This window comes from Platalea leucorodia (assembly GCF_965183815.1).
Source record: "Platalea leucorodia genome assembly, chromosome: 9".
NCBI classification, from domain to species: domain Eukaryota; kingdom Metazoa; phylum Chordata; class Aves; order Pelecaniformes; family Threskiornithidae; genus Platalea; species Platalea leucorodia.
In genome coordinates, this window is record NC_138831.1 from 35,615,632 (window position 1) to 35,643,535 (window position 27,904).

General features: G+C 36.4%; 2 protein-coding genes across 12 annotated transcripts in view; one reads left to right on the forward strand and one right to left on the reverse strand.

The window, feature by feature from the left end:
- Window positions 1–9,678, forward strand: part of SLTM (SAFB like transcription modulator) — a 28,205-nt gene extending 18,527 nt beyond the window's left edge. Inside the window, exons 10-21 of one of the 6 annotated variants that reach the window (XM_082321765.1) lie at window positions 1,271–1,420; window positions 1,511–1,620; window positions 1,709–1,788; window positions 2,225–2,316; window positions 2,540–2,703; window positions 3,764–3,938; window positions 4,473–4,597; window positions 5,696–5,863; window positions 6,735–7,049; window positions 7,498–7,648; window positions 8,418–8,575; window positions 8,944–9,678. In XM_082321765.1, coding sequence (XP_082177891.1) covers window positions 1,271–1,420; window positions 1,511–1,620; window positions 1,709–1,788; window positions 2,225–2,316; window positions 2,540–2,703; window positions 3,764–3,938; window positions 4,473–4,597; window positions 5,696–5,863; window positions 6,735–7,049; window positions 7,498–7,648; window positions 8,418–8,575; window positions 8,944–9,052 — 1,797 coding nt within the window. In that variant the 3' untranslated portion in view covers window positions 9,053–9,678. Of the gene's footprint in view, window positions 1–1,270; window positions 1,421–1,510; window positions 1,621–1,708; window positions 1,870–2,224; window positions 2,317–2,539; window positions 2,704–3,763; window positions 3,939–4,472; window positions 4,598–5,695; window positions 5,864–6,734; window positions 7,050–7,497; window positions 7,649–8,417; window positions 8,576–8,943 lie in introns of all 6 variants that reach the window. The other 5 variants (XM_082321764.1, XM_082321760.1, XM_082321761.1 and 2 more) reach the window with 5 other exon arrangements.
- Window positions 9,679–10,450: 772 nt separating this feature from the next.
- Window positions 10,451–27,904, reverse strand: part of MINDY2 (MINDY lysine 48 deubiquitinase 2) — a 42,263-nt gene continuing 24,809 nt past the window's right edge. The window contains exons 7-10 of one of the 6 annotated variants that reach the window (XR_014229281.1): window positions 24,742–24,915; window positions 22,399–22,572; window positions 20,536–20,937; window positions 10,451–18,324 (exon numbers count right to left, since the gene is read on the reverse strand). Coding sequence is in view for 3 of the 6 variants with exons in the window: in XM_082322513.1 (XP_082178639.1) it covers window positions 20,818–20,937; window positions 22,399–22,572; window positions 24,742–24,915 (468 nt within the window). In the remaining 3 variants the exon portion in view is untranslated. Of the gene's footprint in view, window positions 20,938–22,398; window positions 22,573–24,741; window positions 24,916–27,904 lie in introns of all 6 variants that reach the window. The other 5 variants (XR_014229282.1, XR_014229283.1, XM_082322513.1 and 2 more) reach the window with 5 other exon arrangements.

The window sequence follows — 27,904 nt, forward strand, 5'->3', positions numbered from 1 at the left end:
CTGACTGGTAAAATTGTAATATAAACAGTCTTTATAGAACCTGCTGCTTTGGGAGATTCTTTTTAACATGTGTTCTGAGGGCTTATGAATGGGAAAAATAGGTTAAAAAATGTGACAGTTAAAGTCTGTTCTTTTAGGGACTCTTTTAATGACTTAATGAATTTTTTTACAGGCTGCTTAAACTAAGTCCATTTTCCTGGATTTTGGTTTAATTTAACATACAAATTCCATAGAACAATGCAGAATCCATATAAGCTAAGCAGTATTCTGTAAACAGTTTTGTTGCAGTTCTCATTTTCTCAAAGAGGTTGCTGATAACTGTGTGAATTCGTAGTGTTTGTATAAGCCCATGCAGTTATGACATGATCGCATCTTGGGAACTAGTTAGAACCTTAGCACTGTGACTATCAAGAATGTGTACTGATTATTGATACCTGATTTTTCTAATGAATTTAGTAGGTGATTTTATTTGATGCCTTCACAAGTGTTGAAACCTGAGAGTATACTTTTTTAAAACTTCCAATTCTTTGGCTGCTTTTGCTATAAAGATGCTTGGTACCTGTATTTACTTAGCTTCCCAGTTTTAAATTAATTGGGAAATATTTAATTTCTAAGTTACTGTACCATTACAGGCTGCTAGAAAGATAAAATTGTTGCATTAGAGCATGACTACATCAAGACGACTGGCTCCAGCAGTTATAGAAATTTTAGCAAGGAGCAGGAACACAAAGCTTAATGCTCTATCAAGAAGCAGGTGTCAAAGAGCTGGTTGCCAAAATTGCTTAATCGACACATTTGCTAGATGCCTTTGAAGGATTGGCTCCCTTACTAAGTTACTACACAATACTGGTTATACCTTCCTGCCCTTAATTGGCGGCTGTTGACTTTTTTTTTTGTGGGGATTCATCTGTCAGAGATGAACCGTCAAATTCAGATCAGTCGTGTCTTTGTGAAAGAATTTTGACGGTGACTGTCAAAAGAAGCATTTAGATAATGTGCATGAGGTGACTGCTCAAAGCAGGACATAAGCATTAATGTGCCGTGATGTGAAAGTTGGGATAAAGTTCTCAAAGCTGCAACTTCCTGTGGAGTTATATGCTTTTGAAAACTTGGGAGTGTCAGTCTTTCTAGTGGGGTGGTTTTTTGTTGTTGTTGGGGTGATTTTGTTTGTTTTAGGTTTTATATACTAGGGTAAAAATATTATCGGAATACCATCACTTCCTTGCTAGAAATGTCTCTCTCAAAACCTAAATTTTACCTGTTTATGTAGGTGCTTGGTGCAAAGGTGGTCACAAATGCACGAAGCCCAGGGGCAAAATGTTACGGCATAGTAACCATGTCTTCTAGTACAGAAGTGGCTAGATGTATTGCACACCTTCATCGAACAGAGCTGCATGGTCAACAAATTTCTGTTGAGAAAGTAGGTTTAATAAGATTAAAACTTTTCCCAAAATAGACCATTTTATGCAAGAATCTGTATTAACCTATTTGCTTCTGGAAAAAAATATAGGTGAAAGGCGATCCCTCCAAAAAGGAGCTGAAGAAGGAAAGTGATGAGAAATCTGGTTCAGGTAGAAGCATGGGAGATAAGAAGACTGCATCGAGTGATAAAGCCAGCAAGTAAGAAATTTCACCTGTCTTCTGAAGTTGTGAAAATCCTTTAAGTTGAATTTTCCTCATTGCATTTGCGTGTTTCTTTCCTAACAAGAACTCCATCAACCAAAAAAGAAGAAAAGAAATCTGAGAAATCTGAAAAAAAAGAAAGTAAAGAAGCCAAGAAAACAGAAGGTAAAGATGAGAAGAGTGATAATGGAGCAAGTGGCCCTAATCAAGAATCCACTAAAAAAACTGAAGAAAAGAAAAGAATAAGTATGCAATATAGCCATGTTTCCTCCTGTTGAATCTGTGTGTCTGACTTGTTTTGGGGGCATGTTCTTGCTCTTACTGGAAACCAGATGATTAAACACCTGTTCTTTTTTAGACTCCAGTAACATGTATTACTTAGAGCTGATGTTAAATCTTCTATATTTTATATTACTACTTAATTACAGACATGTGCTGGTATGCTTCTACCAGTAACAGTTCAATTTAGAGATTTAGGAATTTTGCCAAGGAAAATGTGTTATAGGCAAATAGGGATGTGTGTGTGTGTGTGTGTTAAACTTTTTTTCTCTCTCTTTTTTTTTTTTTTTTTTTCCTTCTTTCTTTCTCCTCCCTTCACTAGGTGGTAAAAGCCCAGGTCAAGTTGTAGTTTTAGACCAAACAAAAGGAGACCAAGGCCACACTAGGACAGTTAGAAGGGGAAGGTTTGATAAAGTAAGTATCTATAGATTTGATGCAATCCTTTTCTGATTTGATACTACCTTACAGTTGATATTTTCACTGAAGAGTCAATAAACTACTACAAACTGTTAAGCTTAGATAGAAGCTTTGTATGCTTTGGGATAGCTAAGTAGTTAATGATACTTGAACATAGCATCCAGAAATCTCCCTAAATGAATGAGACTTCTGAAATAACCATTGTAATCTCTATCTATAGCCACAGATATTGAGGAACAAAGAGCGTATAATTCAAGATAAAGTGAAATTCAGGGAATACAGGGGTAGAAAGGATATCTTGCCTTTTGAAAAGATGAAGGAACAGAGATTGCGAGAACACATGGTTCGATTGGAAAGAATACGACGAGCTGTTGAACTCCGAAGGTAGTAATTCAACTTTTTGCTAAAGGCTATTTTATACATTAATTGATCAGATACTATATTTAGAAATCTAATTAGAATGCATTCTGTCAAGCCTTTTACTCAGATGTTAAAGTCTGGGACTTTGCCTAGCAGTATCTTTATATGAATTAATGGGCTCCAGAAGTTTTGTTTAATCGTTTAATAGCCATATATGTACACATGTAGCTTAGTGTTTGTTATGGGGGGGTATCTCATAAGTATTACTGCATGCCAGTTTTCTTTTTGAAAAGATGAGAAGTTGACTGGGAGATGTGGCCAAAAATAGTGTTTGGGGTTTTTTTTTTTGTTTTTAAACAGAGAACTGTTGCATATCTAAATGACAAATCAAGCATAATACAATCTTGTCCCTTTAAATAAAAGGACTAAATGGCTACACTGTTCTATTCTGCTCTTTTCACATTGCCAAAAGTTTGCAAAGGATAGTTAAATGACTAGTGTTGTTAGCTGGATTTCCCGAAACAAAGGAATTCCCAGCAAGCATAAAGCTTAAAGGAGAAAATGCCTTTCCTGCTGCTTATAAGCTGTACTATAGGAGGTGGGAAGAAGAAAGCAAAATGAAGCTGTTGACAAGTATACCTAAGCTGTGCAAGTCAAAGTGGTCATGTTATTTTGTCTTATTTTTGGATGGAAAACAATAAGTAAATTTTCTGTTAGCTTGAAGAGGGCAAGAGCCTCTAGTGAGTATTTTTAAGATCCAAGTAATATTCTTTGCTAAGCTGTCGTTTTTGTCTGCAAGATGACAACATAGAAATATGAATCCAGCATAAAATACGTCAAGAATGATGATTCTCGATATAACTCTGACTAGTATCTGTTGTCCGCTTAAATGGTTCTGTAGAATATGCTAAAACCAGTTTGGCTACTTGGGGCTAAAAGGAGTAGACTTCTGATACAAGGACTTCTGTCAAGTGCTTACTCTCCAATAGTTTGGGTTTTTTTTAATGTCTGTGCCTAAGGTGATGTTAGTTCTGGATCAGAAATTTTTTCAGGTGAGTTTCTGCTACCTTTTTTTTTTCTTTAGGCGAAGAGAAATTGCTGAGAGGGAGCGTCGTGAGAGAGAGCGCATACGAATAATGCACGAACGAGAAGAATGCTTGCAGAGAGAAAGGGAGCGATTAGAAATTGAAAGGCAAAAACTAGAGAGGGAAAGGATGGAACGGGAGCGTTTGGAAAGAGAGCGTGTTCGTATTGAACAGGTATTGGACTGTAGGGCATTTTGGAGTATGAACCCAGTTTGCACTTGTGGTGAATTTTTCTCTTCACCCTTCCACCCAGGCCATAAAAGAACCAACCAAACATTACATAATCCACAATGTACAACAACAGTTTATGCAGTGGCTATGCATGTCTGTCTCTAAAACTGAAGTACAGCAGATCATATTGCCCATGTTAGTCTTCCATAATTTTACTAGATTTTTCCTAGAGAATGTCACTGCAAACTTAATGAGATGTGTTTCTGGGCAACAAATACAGTAGCAATACAAGAAGTTACCTGGAGATAGTTCTGTCTAACAGCCAATAGCTTCTCTGGATCTGTTGTGGACTTTTTTAGAGAAGTATTCCTTATGCTCTTTAATCTTAGATGCTATCCAAGGATGAATTATATCAGATAGCCTTTAATGGAAACCTATCAAGTATTAATTCCCTCTACTTGCTAACTGTTCTACAGGTATCTCTAATAAAGAGCTATTTTGTTTGTTGTGTTTATTCACCCTTTGCTTTCATGGTAGGAACGTCGAAAAGAAGCAGAGCGTATTGCTCGTGAAAGGGAGGAGCTTCGTCGACAACAGCAGCAACTTCGTTATGAACAGGAAAAGAGGAATTCTTTGAAACGTCCACGTGATGTAGATCACAGGTAATCTAATTCTCAAACCATTGTTTTACAGCACTTAGTAAAGAGAAACAGCTACCAGCCTTGTGTCAGACTTGAAAATGCATTTGTATCTGAAACAAGTCTTCACAGAAGAACTGGATTTCTGGTGTTTGTTTGGTTTTGACATCAGTTTATGCCAAGCATGAAACATACCTTTTCTGTTGGAGAGAGTTTTGAAATAAGAGAAGCATCCCGTGAATTAATTGTTATTGTATGAGAAGAGCATAATGCAATTCAGTGCATTTGCTGAGAAAAGTTGCTCTTCTGCCTTAATGGTTGAAATTTCTAGCTTCTACTCTGTTAAGAATTCACATTTCTGGTAAATGGATGGTTCAGGAAGCCAATGTGATGGCTTTTAATTTTTACTGAAGCTGATGACATCTATCATTTGCTGCTTGAGCCACATGAATTGAACGGGCTTTGATCTTTATTTGATTAGAAGAATAGGACTGAGACCTTAGCCATAAAATTGACATATTGGTGGTACAATGGAAGGTAGGTCTAAGTCATCATGGTAGATACAGTAGCAGAACACGTCACCAGAGGAATAAAGACAGCTTCATTTTTCAAGGCTACTGATTATACACTTTGGTATCTCACCTGAATGTTTCTAGTGAGCAAGGCTGTGATGTTTCCTACACTATTCTTTCCTGAGAAAGCTGTTCTGATATGTGGGTGATTTGGTTTGGGGTTTTTTGTTTTTTTTTCTAGAAGGCATTTTTTTTTCCTAGAAAGCTATTTTCAAGGTAAAATTTTGCTACAGTGATGTTTTTTTTGGGGTTTTGTTTTCGTTTTTTTAAACCGCCCAACATGGTATACTATTGCTTAGATTTTATTACATATTTTATTGATATTTTGTCTCTTTAATTTGCACTTCAAACAGAGGGGTGGTTTGTTTTTGGTTTTTTTTTTCTTAAATGATTTTGTTCACTACTATTTAAAGAGTCTACCTTTTGTTAGTGGCTTTCCAAAGGTCAAATGAGTATCTAAAACAGACAGCTGACTCTTAATGATTTTCTGCATATTAGGCCTTGATTTGGATACATGTAACTGATAAGCATTCATTGTTTTTTCTTAAAGGAGAGATGATCCTTACTGGAATGATAAGAAGATGGCTCTTGATACAGATGCACGTTTTAGTCATGGTTCAGATTACAGTCGCCAGCAGAACAGGTTTAATGATTTTGATCACAGAGAACGGGGACGATATCCAGAAGGTTCTTCTGTTCCATCATCATCTTTTGATAGGTAAGTTTAGATAATAGGGCAGGTATTTGCCTGCCAACATCTCTGTGGATTTCACTCTTAACTGTTTAAACTTTAAAATGGTGCTAAAGGCTTTATACAGTTCTGATGCAATAGAATTGCAGTAGTGTCCCAAAATTTCTTGTGTCTTCAGGACTGGCCATTTATATCATGGAATCTGGTCTGCTTGTCTCTGAGGACTTCAAATTGGCTGCCTGGTGACATTTCGAAAGAATTTTTGCAATTTTTCCTCTTTCACATCTAGTCATAAGTAGGTTCCAATGGATTACATCTGTCCTACTTGGTATCTTACCTCCTTAAGAAGCAAGGCTAAAAGCAACCGATTTAATGAGAGTTAAGAGCACTACTTGCATGAGTCACATTCGTCAGGATGCCTGCAACTGTGCCGTAAATGCTGGTTCCAGATCCAACTTCCTGTTTCCATTAAACATCTCCAATAACCAGTTATAAAGTTAAGACCACATAATTGTAGCTTCTGGACTTCTACTTTTATGCTGCAATGAACTAGAATTATATTTTCTAGCTGACTCGAGAAATCTAGCATTCCCTCTGCTTCATACTAGGCAAAAAGGAGGCTCTACAATTGCTTAAATTATACTGACCAAAATGTGAACCAACAAATGCATAAAGAAATGTTAAACTGGCTGTAAGAACTTGAGCTCAAAATGAAAATTGTAGAAATAAATATAAGTGGGGTGGGAAGGATCTTTGAGATATATACCACATATATAGTAATAAACCTGTAATATAAAGATGAATAATATTTTTGTATACTCAGGCATGTGCTTACATGTGCAGAGAAATGGGAAAATGGGAGCCAAGCAAATGACTTTTTCCTGCTTTAACAACTTAGGCGAGAACGTTTTGTAAATCAAGGTGAAGCAAAAAAGACTCGCCCAACAGCACGAAGAGAAGAGCCAGGGTTTGAGAGATATCCTAAGAACTTCAGTGAGTCCAGAAGAAATGAACCACCGCAACCAAGAAGTGAACTTAGAGATACAGACAGACGAGAAGTGCGAGGAGACAGAGATGAAAGAAGAACGGTGATAATTCATGACAGACCTGACATACCACATGGTCGACATCCAAGAGAGACTGGTTCAAATCCACCTAGGCAAACAAATTGGAAGAGCGAGGGAAGCATAAGCACAGACAAACGGGATGGCAGGTAAATTTGCTGGCTAACAAACAAACTAGTGAAGGTACCGATTCTTGTAGAATTTATCCATAATAGCAATTCCTCAAGAATTGATGCGTAAAGAGACTCCCTCCTAAAGAATGGCCAAGTCACTTTCCAAAAGCATTAGAAAAAAATTGTGTGTAGGTTGTCACATACGCTAAACCTCATCTGTAAGCGTGATGCTGACTCCCAGCAGTCTATTCTTCATCATGTGTAGCAACATATAGTAAGGAGGCTTTTGTGCAACAATGCAGATGTAAACAAATGACATGTAAGCTTTAATTATTTAGAGAGCCACATAGGTCTAAAAGAATGTTTCTAAGAAGCTAACTGCAAGTTGCCAGGAACCTGAAAAACAAAAAGGAATCTTTGAAGTCTGCATGTGCTGTGATTTGGTACCAATTCTATTATACTGAAACCAAAATTTTGATAAAAGCAATTTTTACAGAGGCGAGAGGCCAGATCGATCAGGAAGAGAAGTGTCTGGACACGTGAGAGGTGCACCTCCTGGTAGCCGTAGCAGTGCTTCTGGGTATGGAAGCAGGGAAGGAGAACGAGGCGTGATGGGAGAAAGAGGTGGAGGACAAGTGAGTTATCTTCTTGTGTTTGTGTGCGTGAGCGAGAGACTGGAAAATGCAAAATCACACTGGAAAGACGATCATATAGCATCATATAAATCATTAGCAAGCATTCTGGCTATTTTCAAGTTCCTTTATTTTAAAGGTTCTTTTTTGTTGGGTTTTTTAGTAAGCCAAGAAATTGTGGAAAACATACCCAATTCTTTTTATGTCTAGCATGTTTCAGGTAGATCAGAACAATACCTGAATGAGTTGCTGATAAGGCTTTTAAGAATTTGTTGTCATCCTGTGTTTTCAGGGTCTTAACCTTACGCTGCCTGTTACTTCCAGTACAGTTTGTCATTGTGATCGGTAATGTGCTACTGAGAGAAAAACCTTCTGTAAGACTTGTCTTCAAAGTCTACAGACTAAATAGCTCTATGCCAGTAGATCCTGAAGCATTTGAAAAAAATAGTGCTTCTGTAGCTGTAGGGGACGTGCTTGTCAGTGATTATATGAGGTCAGGGCAGAATTGGGAGTAAAGTATGAGTTCATGGAACTGCGCTCCCTGCATACCCACACAGTCATTATTGCACATTAGTTTCTTTTTGTTATCTAGAGTTCTTTTTAACAGGACTCTCATAAGCATGGGTTAGCTGCCTATGGACTGAAGTCTTAAAAGATGCTTGACTTTTGTATACTTTTTATATATATATAAGCCGTAAGCTTAACTTTCTTGATTTCCTTTGATAATGAAATATGCCTTTCATTCTGAAAATGACTATCGCTTTCTTGCTAGCACTATAACGAGGACAGACATGTTGTTGAACGCCATAGTCGTGAAACTGGACCAAGAAAAGAATGGCATGGACCTACTTCTCAAGGAAGTGGGTATCATGACACAAGGAGAATGGGAGATGGCCGTGGAGGAGGTGGCATGATGTCTCCACATACAAGGTACAAAAACTACTTCCTCTCAATTCCCTATTGAGTTCTCAAGGCTTTGTTATGCTTAGGAAGTATAATAGTCTCAGCGCAAGCAGCATTACTTTCTGTGGATGGGCTGCTGCTGCACAACATACACGCTCATTTTTCCATGCCAGCACATAGCTCCACAGTTGTCGTATTGCTAGTGGCAGTATTGTTCAGCTGCAGAGAAGGGGGTGACTTCTTGCAAAGTCTCTTTTCTTGCATGGTTTAAAGTCTCTTTGGAGACTGACAGTTTAACAGTTGAGTGATACGAGACATGACAATGATCTTACCTGTACACCAAGGGTTTAGATACTTATCATAACTTAACACTTTTTTAAAACCTTTGTTTCCAGTAACTCTTCACCAATTAATAGAGTTGTACAGATCACAGGCAATTCCATGCAGAGGGGAAGTGGCTCAGGATTTAAGCCATTTAAAGGTGGACCTCCACGAAGATTCTAAGATCTACGGCTGCTTGGTCTCAAGATAACTTATTGAAATCTCTTGTAAACTTTCTCTGATTAAAAACAGGAAATCTTGTCTGGAAGTCCTGGTTAAATTTTTTTAATTTAACATGATTACTTTCCTCTCAATTTTGGAGGCATTTTAATAGTTACGTTGTAATTTTGGATAGTTTTTGTGTATCTTTGATAAGCATTTTCCCTGAGGCACTAGAGCTGTGTAAAAACAAATTGGAACCAAAATATTTGTTAATCCTGTATAAAAGATTAGTTTCCAGCTGTGTGCTAGTAGTTTGATTTACCAACATTAGCTCTGTGGTGTCATGCTTTAAAGTTAGCTACTTATCACAACATACACAAGTATAACCTCCATTTTGAAGGTTGTCCAGGCTATTATCTCTGCTTTCTAATTTGTAGAGAAATAAGATTGTTCTTTCATTACTGGGTATTATGTAACCTATTTTTGCAGAAGGTACTGTTACATTGAGTGCATTTATGTGTATTCTTGCAAATGTATTCTTTTGAAATAAACCTTCATATTCTGTATAGCTTCTAGTAAGTCTTTGAAACTTAGTCTTTGGGGAAGGAAGACAGAATTCAACAGCCATGGTATAGCAAATCAAAACATGGGTACCATTAGCTTCCAACTATAAAACTTCATTAATGGTCTCCTTCACTATTATTCAATTGAAAATCTAGAAGCACCTTTGATAGCACAAGAAAGATTAATACCAAAAAATATAGGAATCATCATGGGAGGCCTAGAGAAATTTTACGCAGTTTGTTCTTTATGTATAGCAAAGCTCTGGCAGAGCTCCGATACAGCTTATTTTAAACCAGACTACCGCAAATGAACTTTGCTTATAGTGGCTGGGGAATCCTATATATGCAGTCTTAATTCAGATACACCTACAACTGTTCATTGATGTGGTCTCAAGTAAAAGGGATGCATCTTTTTAAACCTCTTGGTTTTCTTTAACGTTCAATGGCCTATGTTAAATCTTTCTTGACCAGGCCCAATCAGAAATGTTAGGTAGTCAGTCCAAGACTTATCTATCACCCAGTCAGCATAAGTGTGTAGTTACAACACTGTTGTTCAGCAAGTAAAAAAGAAAAAAGCGCAAATCTAATCCACTACACAGCTTTACCAAATTGGATAGTTACAGAAATGAACAGAGGACCTTGCTAACAGAACACAAGAAGAGCTTGTAAAGTAGTATTTGAATAAGAGCTGGAAGTTTTTACTGGTCCAGATTGTCTTTTAAATAATGATTTAATTTACAAATTTTAAGGCAAGAGCTAGTAAGAACATGCTGATGTTGCACATGGATCTTTGCCACCCTCAGTTACAGTCCGTTTGCTGTGTGGAAGAACTGCTAAGTACCTGCAGTGTTCCAGAGGAATTAAGTAGCAGAAAATGAGTTAAAACTAAATTGCTTTTGAGTAAGTAGCCTTTCAGGAAAGATGAGAGGAGAGAAAAACCTGGTATAACAGCATTTTTTTATAATTAGTCCTTTGTGAATATTCACAACTGACAAATGTTTAGGTTTAAACAGAAGAAATATGGTGTATCAGCAAATGTGTCAGCACACGTTTATCCAATAAGTAACTTGTCTTGATGCATTTAACGCCTCTTCTCTGTTGTTCAGTTCTTAGAAGAAAAATCTAAGTAGTTCAATTTACTGAGGTTTTTTTTGCAGGAGTTTCCAAGAGGAAGTACCAGTTAACACAGTGCATTTTAAAAAGTACACATCCATTTGGCTGCAGTCTGTGCTTCGTTAGGTATGACAACACATACAAAATAAGTATTTGCTACAAGATGAACATGTAGTGGCTAATGGATCAAATGGGAAATATGGAAGTTTATAACCATAAAAGACAAAGCTATAGAGAGGTACAAAAATAAAACTAGAGATGTGACTTGGTATCTTGCCTACAGTAAACAGGTCTAGATGCACATTCCAGCTGTTGGAGGTACAAATAATATTTCCTGACTTTTTTTGCTTAATTAAATGAAAATGTGATTGTGCATATGTAGATATTTTACTTACATTAAAATATTGAGACAAACTAAGATGATGGGGAAGAAAAAAATCTGATTGAAAACAAATCGCCAAAAACTTCAAATTTATAAAATATTTGGATCAACAGAAGTCTATCCTTTTCTTTTCCAGAGCGAGATTTTTTTTTTTCTTTCAGGATTTCATCCAACCTTTATCATTAGGAAAGAACTTAAATACCTAAATGAAATATTTATTTAAGTTTGCTCACTTAAATTTATTTACATACAATGAATTTCAGAAGACTGTTAACCAAAATAAATCTCAGTAGGGTAAAGACCTTAAACTATAGAGAAGCTGATAACTGGAGACACTTTTTAAAAGATAAGAGAAGTTAACAGGTTTTTTTCGTGGTACACAAACAAAAAGGGGTATTAAGATACAGAACTGGATTTTCTCTGAAAATTATTTAAGTGTTCAAAATTATTTTAACAATTTACAAGGAAAAGGTTTCCTTATAGTCTTTAAAAACACATTAATACAATATAAACAATTAAGGCTTTTAAAATGCAAAACATTTGGTAGTTGAACTTGTAGATGCCATTACAATGTTGGATAATGGTGTAACACGATAATGAAAAGGATTTTAATCACATACATTGGTACAAATGCTACTGCATGACTAAATTTAATCATGACATGCACTTTTAAAACACAATTTTTAAAAATTTAACTTCTCCCGTCTCTTCGTAAGTCTACAGTAGCTTGCATTAGCTTTTATTTTTGCATTTCGTTTTAAAACTAGATTTGGAGATCAAGGTAAACATTAGGAGACTAACAAACAGGCCTACAACTAAACTGCTGATTTAACACAGCAATTGCACTATTTTGGTAGGTCTAAGCATGGCATCTTGAAGACACTACTAATCTGGAAGCGTTTTGGAACTTCCCTAAAATACATAGGGTTGGTTTTGTTTTCAGTAATTTCATTATAAAAAGACCCAGTCAAGACAGTTAATGGGGCGAACTGGGGGCAGTTTCTGTAGGATTCATGTTTGTATGTTTCTGCGGTTTCCTCTGCAGTTTCTTTGCTAAGCTTACATGTATATGCAAAAGGTGATTATCAAGAGTTGTACAAATAATAGCCACGCATCTGTTCACCAGAAAAAAGGATAATCAAAAATTATTTATGAAAACTTTGATAAGAACTTCTTTCACTGAAAGCTGTAATATGAAAGATAAACCAAAACTGTCATTTAACATTAAAGCTATCAGGTTATTGGGGGGGAACCGAGGACAGTATTTTTTACTTCCTTATAAAGAAAGTAGCTGTAGGGTATTAACATTTGGTGACTTTTTATGAAAGACCTAGTACTGAGCAAGTAGCAACAGAGTTAGTTAGAATTTCTTTCTGTGGGACAGGACAAGATACTTAATACTTCCTACAGTTTTAAGTACCAGTATAGATTTTTTTGAGGCTTGACCTGTCAACAGTGATTATACACTGCAAAAGGATAGGGGGGAAGAAACCATCCACGAGTGACATAATTTGTCCAATACAATCCAATAGCAACCTGGGGGGAAGCATTAACTGCTTTCTTTTTGCAAGTACAAACTGTATCAAAACCAGAGTCCTGCTTATTTAATGAATATCTGTACTGTAATTGTGTGACCAGTGGCACTCTTTAACATAATGTAACAGCACTAGTGATTTCAAGGGTTATCAAAATATAGGTGAAGAAACACTTGCTACAACAGATTTGTCTCTTGAAATCATTGTACCTATGGTCACTTTTTAACGGGTTCTCGAAAGTTATTTTTGCTTGCCAGCCTCAAAGAGTAATAAGCATGTAAAAAATCCAGAACTGCAAGCATACTGCTGTAAACTGAGCATATGAAATACAAACATGTAATTATTGCAACTATTACGATAAAAAATGCAAATGCTGAATTACAAGTAGTTTAAAAATTCACAAGCAGGTTCTTTGCTTCACTGTATCTATCTGCAGTGGTCTCGAAGACAACCAGCTACTATACTTTTCCAAGCAAAAGAAGGATTTTATTTCCACAGCAATATTTTTTTTCCTACAGTAAATACAACTCAATTGGAAAGTCTACCAGGGCTGCAATTGGCCAAAATCCCCATACTATTATTTACTCACCTCACGTAGAACCTGTTTTCAAATTTTCAGTCTGAAGGATTTCACTAAAACTCAATTGTGAACAAAACCAGTAATTAATATAAAACAGCTCCTTTTGGCTCTGGTTAACCTGCAAGAAAAGCCCTAAAATTAAGAGACCAGTTGATGCCCTGACACCAAAATACTGAAGAGAAAATGAAGTTCCATTGGAAATAGGCATAAAATGCTGAACAGGTAACATGCTGAAAAGCTAGCAAATCTGAAGACACAGTTAAATTCAAAACTGAGCTTGTTTTTTCTCTAAAAATACACAAGATAATCTAACACTAGCTTTCCTCTTAAAAAAAGGTAGAAACAGCATAGATTAAACTTTCTTAAAGAACAGTACTTGTCATCAGCTCTTCTACACCCTTTGGAAGTTCCAGCTAAAGTGGGAAGTACGGGCTTTTATTTGTTGTTTCTCCCAGCTCTCCGCTTGCAGAGCCAATACAGGCTGGTAATAAACTATGAAACATTTTAATAAATTATGAAACTGGCGTGCCTGTCTACCCTGAAATGTCACATTCCTCCTTATGGCTGTATCTGGTAGTATGAAGTCTGATAGACATTCACTAAAAAAAAAAAAAAAGATTTAGGACAAGTATTAAGTATTGCAATACTGCTCTGGAAATTTAAAAGGATCCTAGGATGCATTCAGCCACCACTAATTACTGTGACTCTAAGATAGCCCTGCACTATTAGCTATTCCAGTTCACAAGAGACCATAGTAAAAACCAAAAAAACGTTGCGTTATTTTCTTTAGAAATAGTTATTTTCCTAATATTTATTAAATCCTTCCAGTGAAATTTCTACAGCATAGATTGGCTACTGATGAAGCAGTTTGTTAGTTCGAAAAGGTAACTGCAGCATATATAGCTAAATACAACATCCTCTTACAAAAATCAAATCTTAAGGTGTTGGTTTGAGGGGTTTTTTAATAATATTATGTATAGACATACTACAAGACAACAAAAACATTGTGTCAAATCATTACGGTTCTTCAGAAACTTCTATGCATTCTTTAATTTTCCAAGACTGAAAAAGACAGTATTACAAAGAACATTTCAAGGTAGTTTCAAAGTCTATTAGGAAAGCAGTCATCTAATTTTCCGTATTTCTTTCACAGAAAGTAAGTGCATTTATAGCATGGGCAGAAATAATCATGCTAGCTTTATTATAGCTGGCACATAAAATAAATTATAATATGGACTTAATGACAAGATGTACTTGGAATTCATACATTACATGGAGAAGTCCACGTCGTCATGTCCCCAGTATTAAAATTGCTAGATAAAGATGGCATGGTTATGTCTCATTAAACTACGCTGCATCTTCATGAGCTGCATCAATTTACAGTAAAGGAATTGGGGCACCGAATCAGACTGCCTTTCAACAGCAGCTGGCAAGCACAGCTCATCTTGTACAACTCCTGCCTATTCTGTATTCACTGACATGCAATTTATAACAGCACTGATTTTCTTATATCTGATTTTATAATTTCCATTAAATTTTATAATTTACCATCACCAAAAAGAATGTTTTGGCAATGCTAAAAAGCTTTATTTAGAGTTTTCCTTTAACTGTTCTACAGCTCTTGTATTTAAAAGCATCAGAGTTGATAAGTGTAAATACTGATTTTGTCAGTGTTATTTTGTGTCTGAAGGCAGAAGCGTTAGTATCTGAAAGCTCGGCAGTGTTTACTAGATTACAAGCATAAACATGAACTCATCAGCTTCACAGACTGGACCATATAAGCAAGCCTTAAGAAAAAAATACTCAGTGCAAACATTAATAACTAGATATGACCAGTTCATATAAAGGGGAAAAAAACTGTCTGTTTTCATAGTTATTTTGGAGTTCCCCAAAACAAGAGGTGATGAAACCCAAGGATGTACCCATTACTCAGCTGCTTTAAGTTTACCGACGCACCAGTGTTCCTTCTAATTGTAACTCTGACCCTTTTCCTTGGCATGTGCCAGTGAACCAGAACAGAAGTCAAGAGAAGGTTTCAGACAAAAATACCAGTTCTCCCAGCTTTTTCTGAAACACAGTTCAAAGAAATCTAATAAACTATGTCAGGTGAAATTTTCAAGACTGCTTACCATAATCTTAACTTTGAAAAATTAGAGCTGAAGTCTTAAATCAAAAAGTCTGTGCAAGTTTTACTAATGGCTTCAACAAGAGAAGCGAACAGGAACTTCAAGTTGAGACAGACGAAGTATCACATTACTTCATCCAGCTCTGTGATGGAGAACCTAAGTTTGTAAGAGCTCAAGGCATCATCTCGTGAGACACTGGTAGATCACTTCCCCTATTTGTGAGTGTCACAACAGGTATCGCTTAAGCTGCATAGGACCTAAACTGAAATTGGGTCAGCACTAAAGGACAGTTCTCAAGAGATTAAATAAATAAATATAAAATTTACATGAGTTTGTATCCCTGTCCACCCCCAAGATCTACGTACATTTGGTTTAGCGTGTGACTGTATCAAACAATCATATTTCACTCACTTTTGGCCCCAGCAAGACTGTTAGCCACACCACCACCACCTGCTTCCTTAAATGTGGACTCAACTAGCGATGAAAGCACTTGCAGTGCCTTGTTTCATTAACAGATTACATTTAGAGAAACAGATGCCTTTATTTTCATCATATTGACACAGTAAGTTATTTTGTAAGCATACTGTTTATACTAACCTAGCAAACTTATCTGAATTGTTCCCTATGATTTCCCAAACCTAGCGACATTTCGTTGAAAATTTTTCTATGCTGTCAAGTAGAGGTAAACATGGGATCTTGAGTTCTAGAGATAATTAATTAACTACACAGGTAAAGTGCTTAACCTCAAAAAACAAGGAATTGCTCATTTCAACACATGAAGCTTCTCCATGAGCACAAGTAATCCTACAACCCATAAAAGGAACTGTAAAGGCAGTCAAGAACTTTCAGGTTTCAGCAAGTTCTCCAGAACTAACTCTCCAGGTAAAGAAAGAGAGCTCATAGTAATAGAGATGACATAATGACCAAAATTGAACAGTAGACAACTGACATTTAATAACAATATTTTGAGTTATTAGAGGGTCAGAACAGCTACTCTTGACCTAAAGCATTATGGGAGTGAAGAACAGTGCATACAGGGACAGACACTGCCAACCCACTATGAAATAAGCGTGCTGGTCATTACCTGGGTGAGAAGATTTGGCCACTGCATGCTGTGCTACAGCTATTTGTGTCTAAATAACAGCAAAATTAAGGACAAATTCCTAAACGATCTCCAGAGGTGGTGTGGGGACTTTTATGTTCAGCCCGTCTTTCCTCCTCAGCATTTCCCTACCGCACTTCTTCCCCATCAGAGCAGATGACAGTTGAGCTTAAATACGTTGCTGTTCTACTGGACAGCTATGAGAACAAGCTGTGAACAAGGAGCTATATGGAAACACTATGGAAATTAACATCAAATAGACTTCTGTGTAAATGATTTTGTACAAGAAAGTGTCATTCATCTCACCAAATTTTCCCACTCGAAACAACACTGCTAACACTGTATTGCTGGTTATGCTTAAAAAAAAAAAGTAACTGCACTGAATCACAAGATAAAATGCATATGTTTAACCTCTTGCATGTGACAGTTGCTATCAATGGACTATATGAACATTTTTCATTATCAGATTTTTCTTGTTACCAAGGTCTTGTTATCATAGCATAGATGGAAAAAAACGTGAGCATTATATTGCAACAAAACTAAGGCTTGTTATTTTTGCTTTTCTCCAATATGCTTTCTAATGAGGATACTGTATGAATTAACTTGCATTTCCTGAGTCACCTGCTGTTTAAGGTTACAACCTTAAAAGAAGTCTACTTTTATATAAAATAAATATAGCTCCTAATTCAGTATGTTGTATTTAAGGATGTACTTTGTATAAACTTCAGCAATTGACTACGATAAGCATCCTAATGGTAAGAAAGCTGATCTAAGCAATAAGCTAGCTTGGGGTTATAGATCTATTGTAGCAGGAAAGAAGAAAGGTTCAGTTAAAAGTACATCAGCTTCACCTTTTACTCGAGTATTTCCTGCTGAATACACCAAAGGATTCAATTTCAAGAACTCAAATTGCCTTTTATTACATACTGGGAAATTTTTTCAAGAACTTGTGTATACAAGTTTGAAGAAACATTTGACATAACGTGAAATACCAAATGAGTGTAGAGATTGGCAATCCAATGCAAGTGTACACAGAAGAGCATATGCTTCACTTTTAGCTTGTGTGTCTGTGATCCACAAGAAGAGCTCTGCAAAGACAACCTGAACACATACTTTATTACATTAACTAGATGGCTAGCTACAAAATATATTTTTTGCATTGTGTTTAAGTGAATTTTCAGGAACACTAATTTCATCCTCTGGTGTTACAATCTTCCTTTGGATCTGCGTTGTTGGGTCTCAGATTCCGTATGAGTGTCACAAGAAAAGGAGTATATTTGAGCATTTACAAAGTGCCCTTTAGAAAAACATTTATCACTATGGCAGTGCTCAATTTTTTGCTAGTTTTAAGAATACTTGTACTTAGCTTTTTTATTTCACAACTACAATGCAACAACAAAAATTCTATGATTCTGTTTTCTGTGCTAGCTTTTATCTAGTGGAAAACAATTTCTACTCTACTTTTCTGGCCACTTTCATATTCATTATGTAGGTATTTGGAGTATGTGCATGCTAAATTGTATAAACAGATTTAAAGTATAAATCTGTACCCTTTCGCCAGAACACAAGCTTCAAAAAAAAGAGGCAAATGAAGTAAATAGACAGAAGTAGACATCGTCTTTTTGTAATATTGTTTTCCAAGTTCACTATTATAGATAAAAGCAATTCTGTTCACTTTTTTTATCATCAGATACTGTCATAGACACCAACTGTGACAGGTGCTTTTGGAATGGTTAGTCACAGTACGGTATAAATTAAGCTTCCAGATGTATTTCATTTTGGATATTAACAAGCTCATCTGCTTATAACTTCTGCCACTAACAAGCTCAACTCGTGCAGAACAATGCCCTAGATCTCAGGAATTCTTTACCTTTTTTCCAAAGCTTCAAGACCTGTAAAGAAAAAAGGATATTAACAGAAAACTGTTTGAATAGCATGCCTGCCATCTCGAATAACCTGAAACCTTTTACTCCTTTATTGAAAGAGAAACCGAATTATCTGGGAGTTCAGACTTCATGATGAGCATTGACATTTAACTCTTCTTCCTTTTTGACCGAATGACAGTATTACTGTAACTACAGTATATTAGGTTTCAGGCACATCTGTCTGAAACTGGAAATGTTGCATGAATTCTAATATGAGCAAGTATCTTAAGCAAAAAGATATACCAATAGCCACAATGCCTGCTCCAGCTAAATTTGTTTAAAAAGGAATTTAAAGTGGCAATACTGTCACTGAAAATAATAAGATAACAAACACTTAGCTCGACATATTTATTTTTCAAGCTCAATAAATAAATGTAAATACACAAATTTGGAAAAATCTTAGTAACAGAATGTTTTTAAACAACATTCTGGCTTAAAGTCTTTGTTATTGACACTACTGGAATATTTTCTGATCTGCTTAAAGTAGGTAAGTCATTATGTTGGTGATCCTCCATCACATTAATTTGTTTGAAGAAGTTAGGCTGCTGCAAAGGAAAAAAAGATGTCAACCTTTGCTTTGACATAGAAATTTATCTGAACTGAATACATCAAGTATTAAAATTACTTTTCTGGGCATGACTTTTCTAGAGTATAGAGAAAATTTTAAATTTACAGTTTGCCTAATAGAGACCTCCTACCATTCATTACTTCATTATTATAAAAGGGAAATTGTAACAAAAGTGAAAAAAGCAAAAGAGAAAAAGGCATGGAAGAAAAAAGTGATACAAACTGGCCCTTTAGTTAAGACGACATTCTTCCTTTATCCATCTAATTTCCATTCTAGGTTTGTAACAGATTTATGTGATGACTGGTTCCCATCACCGCAGCAAGTCTGCCTGAAGTAATTTAAAGCAGCTTTGTACTGGTGGACTTACGTTTAGACACCCTCTCTCTTAGACACATTCTCCAAACACCTGAAACTAGGAATGTCATATTCCACCTGGCTGCCTTAGCTTTCCCAGATTATTGTATACTAATGCACTTACCCAGGCTTAGAGCATGAATACATAACTTGTCCAAGAGAAACAGCCTTTTTCAAAAGTATCTACAAATTGCTAAATAGAAATTTTTATCAAAAAGGTTCAGCAAGAAGGTAATTGTTATTGACTTAATGGAAGTGGAGGAAGATTTGTGGTTCCCTCAAAATTCAGCAAGTATTCTGTTTCTGTATTCTATAAATACTACAAGACGCAACATGTTTATTTGGTTCCCATAAATTAGAAAAATCTGGTTTCCAAAAATTCTAAATTAGTGATTTAAAAAAACAAAATATTACACCTTTCCAAACAATCTCAGAGAGCAGCCTAGCTTCTCTCTCACCCTTCAGAAGTGTGCTTTTTAAGGATACATGATTTATAAAACAAACAAAAATGTGTTTTTAACTACAGTACACTTGCTTAAATATACAAGTGGACACGTTAACGTCATGTTAGAGTTCAAGGTACTTCTGGAAAAAAGGCAGATAGTTAGTTATTTTAAATCTGCATTCTTACATAGAATAATGATTACTATAGACCTTAGTTTCCTCTCATCATTCACCTATCATATGGAGAGGTCAATAAATAAGAACTTATCTGGTCCAGTTTACCTACAAGAGAAAAAATACTAAAGGAAAAAGAAGTTATCTATAAAATTACTTGTTTAACCCTGATAACATCTGAGTTGCCATACCCAGTTTGTAATTGCAAGAAAAGCAAACAATATTCATCTTGCTTATTAATAAATGCCCCATTTTCTACCACCTTTTTTTATATGATGCCTATCAAGTCACATACTCTTGGGGCAAGAAAGCTGGCCAGGAGGTGCAATGATAGCAGTAACACAGTATAAATCTGGGTTCAAAAAACCGAACATACCAGATCCAGAAGCAAAGAAATCTGGACACATTGAAGAGGCAGTGCCCAGCTGTTATTTGGGCTCTTGTATCGTGACGACTATACCCAGCCTAAGATACAGTTTCATACCATGTAAGTAACACAGAATTCTGTTGTGCTAGTGTACAGACTTCAGGAAAAAGTCTTACACAAAACGAATTACCTCCTTTGTTTAGAATGGAAGATAAAATAGCTTACTAACTGATGTAATGAGTAATGGATGTCACTATGACACAAAACTTGCCATGATTTGTGTGTTCAGCTACAAGGTGCAGTATTTCTTATGACTAACTCAAAGCACAGCCGCATCCAACTGTGATTTGGAATTCCATCTTGAGCAACACGCACTATGACTTTGAAGAAAGTCTGTATGATTGTAACAAAGTCACCCATCCTCTCTTGAAACGTGAACAAAATCCATGGGGTAATCAGGCACAGGCGGCATGTAACAGGTTTGTCTTCCTTTTTACTCCTTGTTTTTGCTTCTGAGGACATGCACTTGGCTCCAGACTAAATTCATTTTCTATTACAAGAGAACACAGCTATTCTTCTCTTTTTCTCTCTCTTTCTCTCGAGGCTCTTTACGTTTGCGTTCATTACTCCCAGATTGTCTTCCACTTGCTGGAGAAGCAGCACCTTGCACCTGCTGTGTAGAAAAAACAAAATCTTGAATAAAACAAACATTACTGTAGATGCAGTCTGAAGCATTACTCTATGTTCAAGCCCACAAAGAAAATAACTGTTATGCAAACAGCAGAATTCAGTAGGGTCTTTCTGTATAAATACTCCAGAATTGCCACAACTTTTATTTCTAAAAAAACCAAAATCAGCTGAAAACATATTTCAAGTCCTCTGTGTCCCTTCTATTGTGTCCACATATTCAGATCAGTTGTTTCAATAATAAAATTTGGCTTCAAGCATTTTCTGGCACTTCTGTATTACTGTGCTGGAATTTTTGCCTAGTTTCTTTCATAAGAACATAATCCACATTTCAGAAGTTGCAGAGTGAAAGTGTTAGTCTTGACAGCTAGATATGGCAAAGCAGCAGCTTTTTGTGACTAGAAACTAGTTAAGAACTTGGCAAGGTGGTTGGTATACAAAGGCAACGTAAGTTTTGTTAATTCATCATCTATTCCAGCTGTTATCCATCCATAGCTACAAACGAGCATGCTGTTAAGTCCTGTTAAACACATTCTTCAGTTCTTTCTACCTTTTTGCAGCCAGCAGTAGTGAATCTTTGCCTTAGAAGTACCTACTGATGATTCTATTAAACCAATAGCCAGCGGAAGTAACTTTTAATTGTCAAAATTCTTGTTTCATGCTTAACAAGCACATCAGTTAATGATTCTGAATTGCTTCAGACCATCAAAGATTCAGCCTTGATACAGATTATTTTTACATATTTGTAAATAAAAGCAGTTTTAAAAGTCTTCAGCGGTTAAGAACTCCCTGAATCCAGAACACCAACTTAAATATTGCCTCTGGCATGCAAGATTCAGTTATATGGCAATTTTCTATATACACATGCATGAATCACATTTTCCAAGTATTTTGAACACAACCGCTTATGGGGATGGGACGGAAAGGTGTACTGGGAGAAGCTGTTAATTTCTTAATTTGAAACAGGACTGAATAGATTCACATGATATAGACTGAAAGACGTAAAATGTAAAGCAACAAGTTTCTGCAAGACAAAAAGATAAAACTTTGACTACTATCAAAAAGCTCTTATTTGAATACTATTTTCCAAGTAACATAAAATATTAGCTAATAACAATCTTTGTAACCTTACATATTAACTCATCCCATCATTCCAACTTAAATAGTACGAGTGAAACCCTACTTTAGAAGGTTAGGCCTGCTTTAAAGTATTTAAGTGGCAGCAACTGCCATATCTACATGCATACGCCAACAATTATAGCATATTTTTTAAAATTCCTATATTCATCTCATCACTTGCTGTACAGAATGTAAATACCAGTCCTACCAGTCTGAAACATTTACAACAGCACATGTGTCTATGCAGCTATTAAGTTACACAGACTAAAACTGTCTAAACTAAACTCTCTAAAACTCACGATCATATTCTGTAATAATGCTTTCTTACCTGGACCTGAGCAGCTGCTTGTTCTTGTTCCTGATAGTACTGAGAAGCTCTCCTGTCCTCCTCTTCCTGGAGCTTCTTTGCTAGCTCTAGATCACTGATTCCTTCTGGGATCTGTTCCCAGTTAATCTCTTGATTTTGCTGCTCTTGTTGTAGAGACAATGCCATCAGATAATCCTAAACAGTAAACTTGTTTGTTAATGCTCTTTCACATAGAAAAGAGCCAAGTCATATCAAGTGAATTTTTCAGCATGTGCAGCTACACAGTACCTTCCCTTTTCCCCTAGCCTCATCTTCAAATACATTTACCCCTCATGGAAAACAGGAATTTGTTTCAGAACCTGTTAATAACCTGAACTGCAGAAAGGCTGAAAACAGCTACTTTACATTCCTTCTTTTACAGTGCCTATGTCACAGCATACAAAACACAGAAGCTAATTTAAAAAAAAATTGCTTTCAGGTTTAAATTCCATTACCTGGACAGCAGCAAGAGACAGACAGTGTCAGCTCATACCAGTTCTAGGTAGAAGTAACGATTTTGAAGCTCTTTATAACATGCTATTTCTAATTAACTCTATCAAGCATAAAACAGAGTATATATGTCCCCACTCTACTGAACAGTGTTGAGAGTACATCAATAAGGAACACTAACTCCTAAAACAGATGAGAAAATAATCAAAAGGCAGTTTTGGATATATCCAAACAGACAGCAACTCAAGATACTACTAGCCCTGTTATCTCTGCCAGATTCTTTATTATACAAGAGAGAGAGATACAGTGCTTGAATTTATTAAAAAGCATCTGCTTATTCATTTTTTCCCCAGTATTTAAGAAACATTAATGGTGATTATTAAAAAGATAAACTTATTTTGCTTGTTCAGAATGTAAGATTTCCAAGGAGCCTGGTCTTGCTATGTGCTTATGCATTAACTGGTATAAATAAGTCCTGTCTCAGACACAACTTCTGGAAACTATTATATATAGTTAAGAATAACGAATAACCACCATCACACACAATCTCTATGGCTTTTGTCCTACATTCAGCAAAGTGGGCATCAGAAGACAAAGTTCAGTTATCATAGAATCATTAAGGTTGGAAAAGACCTCCGAGATCGAGTCCAACCATTAACCTAACTGCCAGGTCCACCTCTAAACCATGTCCCTAAGCACCACATCCACATGTTTCTTTAACACTTTCCAGGGACTGTGATTGCACCACTTCCCTGGGCAGTCTGTTCCAATGCCTAACCACTCTCTCTGTGAAGAGATTTTTTTCTTAGTATCTAAGCTAAAAATCTGAATCTCCCCTGGCACAACTTCAGGCCATTTCCTCTTGTCCTATCGCTTGTTACTTGGGAGAAGAGACCAACCCCCACCTCGCTACAACCTCCTTTCAGGTAGCTGGAGAGAGCAATAAGGTCTCCCCTCAGCCTCCTCTTCTCCAGGCTAAACAACCCCAGCTCCCTCAGCCGCTCCCCATAAGACTTGTGTGCTCTAGGCCCTTCACCAACTTCGTTGCCCTTCTCTGGACAGGCTCCAGCACCTCGATGTCCTTCTTGGAGTGAGGGGCCCAAAACTGAACACAGTACTCGAGGTGCGGCCTCACCAGTGCCAAGTACAGGGGGACGATCACCTCCCTGGTCCTGCTGGCCACACTATTCCTGATCCAAGCCAGGATGCCAGTGGCCCTCTTGGCCACCTGAGCACACTGCTAGCTCACGTTCAGCCAGCTGTCGACCAACACCCCCAGGTCCTTTTTTGCCAAGCAACTCTCCAGCCACTCCTCCCCCAGCCTGTAGCATTGCATGGGGTTGTTGTGACCCAAGTGCAGGACCCAGCACTGAGCCTTGTTGAACCTCATACAGTTGGCCTCGGCCCATCGATCCAGCCTGTCCAGATCCCTCCGCAGGGCCTTCCTACCCTCCAGCAGATCGACACTTCCACCCAACTTGCTGTTATGATAATATTATTAAGCTGAAATGAATTTGTTACAGGGGGAGAAGTTTCACAGTGCTGTTTCTGTTCCATATACAAGGCAGATGTGACATTTCACCTGAATAAGTTCTTTGCAGAAGTGGATTCTGAAACATTAAAATCAGATTTTCCAACTATCATGGTTGGTCTTACTCTTCCCTCCCTTGAATTCATGCTAATACTTGGAAGTAGCACTTTTGAGAATCCCAGCCTAAGAATTGTTTTCATAGTGCTATATATGCATGAGTACACATACATACACATCCGTGTAAGTATACACACACATATATATTTGACTAAAAATAAGTAGTAATTGTTATATATAATCAGAAGGAAACAGAAAAATACAACAGAAAGGCAGAAATCCAGTACTTGATCTATTTGATCCTGCTGCCCTCTGTAGACAGTTTCAGGGTCTGATGGAGGCCGTAAGTGGAATTCAGAATCACAGAAATTTCCATCACCATCCACATTGTGTAAGCTTTCCCAGACAACTTTCTCTTCTGTAAGAAAGCCCTGGTCTGTCACCAGCAGGTAAAGCTGACCCTATGCAGAAGAATAAAGAAAACCTGTAAAACTATTTTTTACCATCTGATATAAATAGCAGAAACGATCAGCTAATACAACTGTTGCATTCCAGTAAAACATTCATTTAGATTTTTTAGCAAGTTTAAAATTTAAATGAATTGGTATACAGCATTAAAACACCAGATACTAATATTCATTGCTAAATTAACAGCCACGCTTAATTTCTGTATTCCATCTTGTAATTTTTCATTATTCATGAAAGTTCATATTGACTAAAAATTAATATAAAGCATTAATATATACCTTGATAACTCCTTGGAAACACACCTAAGAAGTATACCTCAAGACTGGCAATGTAAATTTTAAATCCCAGGACAAATCACATTAAATTCCAAAGGCAAGACCTGGAGATAAAGGTGATCTTTCCAAATAATCCAAGAGGTATTACCTCAAAACGACCGCATCTCAGACTTCATGTTTTATAATGCGTTTTGACAGAATTTGAGGTTAATTTCAGTTGAAAAAACTGAATTTAAGATTCTATTACTTGTCACCAATAACTGCTTTTGTTGGATTTTAGCCTTTTTACAGTTCCACAAGGCCAAATTTCTCGATTTCAAACTCTGAAATTATAAAATGGGCTGCTCTGGGAGTGAAAGAGACAATAGTAACAAGTCCAGAAGCCAAGGTACAGGAAGGATGAAATGCAAGCTTAGGTTGAAGGAATGGGAGAGGAGCTGAACTCCAAGGGAAATTACAAAAGCGGGCCTCAAGTAAAAGGAGATGGTGCTGCATGTTTGACAGACAGCAAAGCAGCACAAAAATCCACATTTAAATTTCATTTTAAATTAGTTTTCAAACTTATCCTACCCTTTTTATAATGTTTTTAGAATTATACTCCAAAGCAAGAATGTTATTACTGACCATAGAGCACATTAAGACTGAAGCTTCCATTACTATTAATAAATGTACCAGATCAAGATATTAAATGCAAAGCTTGTTGCAGTGTTTTATCTGTAAAAAATCAAAGCAGTTTATTGTGACATCCACAAAAAATTGCTATTTATATTACACCAACACACAAAGGGTTCTCAAAGATGACTGTGCTAAAGATGTACCAAAACACAAGAGGCAGTTTCTGTTCTAACGATTTCATAGGCTGAACAGGCAAAAAATTAAAACATGCCCCTATTCAACAAGTACAGAACTAGCTCACTGATTTCTCTCAAGTCATTAAAAGACTGCCTATAAGAGATGCTGAAATTAAAATCAGAACTCTTGAATCCTACTAAATTTACAGCCATCCCTTCTGCGGCTGGTAGATTACAGGACAAAACAAAAACATTATTTGAAGATTCACATGCAGCGATTGTTCTAATATTACCTAATACCACAAGATGCACTTATACAAAAGGCTAAACAGAACAGATAAAAAACCCACAAAGGACACTACTATATGTTCAAGCTTTGGAATGGCAGTTACCCCAGCACAGGTGGGCTTACAGGCATAAATGCAATTGTCAGCAACAAGTCTGATCACATAACATGATCTAAGGAATCATCTTTCCCTCAGAAACCTGCCTAAAAACTGAATGCTACTTCTGATGATTAAAAATCACCCACGGAAAATAAAAGGAAATAATTTCACATTTCCAATTTGCACAGAATACCTATTTCACAGCATCTTATATATAAGTCTTTAAAAAAAAGTAAAAAAAAACAAACAAAAAAAAATTACAGAATCTTTAAGGTAAGTGTATTTGACCCTTTTCAATTTTATTTTGACCAGTACTTTGATTCAAACAAAACCTAAAAAGAAAAAGGGGGATGTCAAGTTTTCCTCTATTATGCCATACATTTTTAATTACTTTTTAAACAGCTCAAACAGTGTAGCTTAGTAATAATACTGAAATAGGAAAATGTTAATGCTTTTATAATCTCCCGACTATTGTAAACTGAACTTTCCACACACAAATATTAAAGTATATAATTATCTTTCTGGGATTAGAATCCAGTATTCGTCATTCAAAAATATTTTAAAGCCAACACTTGTTTGAAATAGAGAACAGTTTCAATCTTAAATAAAATTCATATTTTTACTTTCTGTTTTTAAGACTTCCTCGGCTGAACTATATCTGAACACTGATTTTAAAAATGTCATCTCAGAGTAAACAAAACATTTCAATACAGCTCCCTGATGAAAGGCAATAAACTGCATTATGTATCACCACATTACCTAAACAATACCACTCCAATTCCATACCAATTGCATAGTTTAAAAACATGCTGCTTCACTTTAACAAAACCTAGCAAACCAACAGACACAGGCTCCCTCGTATTTGTGAAGAGACAGAGTTCCTTTTCACTTTATTGGAATGAAAGAACAATGGGAAAGCACAGATCAGAGCTCCAAAGTCATCTTTCCCTTTTTGTTTTTTATCAAGTGCTCTGATCTCTACTTCATATTAGAATTTCTCAAAAAAAAAAAAAAAATCAGATGTCCAAGGACCCTCAAAATATTGCTAATATTCCTGTAACTTTTGGTAATTGGACAACTTTCGGTTTCACATACAAACTAAAGCTTTTTTTGTATTAGGTGTAATGTAGCTACTCATCTCTACAGATGATCAATCTTCCCAGAACTTCAACGTTTTTGTTCCTTCTACTTGCAACAAGCAAAAAGAGGCCATATCTACAGACTGGTTTTATAGGCACTGTTAAATGCCATGCATGTTCTCTTCCCAATCCTAAAGGCTCACAGGCCAACTTCACCACCACACTCAAATTCCACTGAGGGGATCTGTGATATGACAAAAATCTTTTTATCATATGACCTTCACGCTGCCTCTAAATTTCAGCTGCACTAAGTAACGACATGCTGTCAGGAGCCCGCCACCGTTCTCCAGCACTTACCAGATCATGAGATCAGTCTAGCTGCTGAGAGATAGTGATATACAACCAATATAACACTGAGATTTCTGACTTGATGTGTCCAGTAGTTTTACAC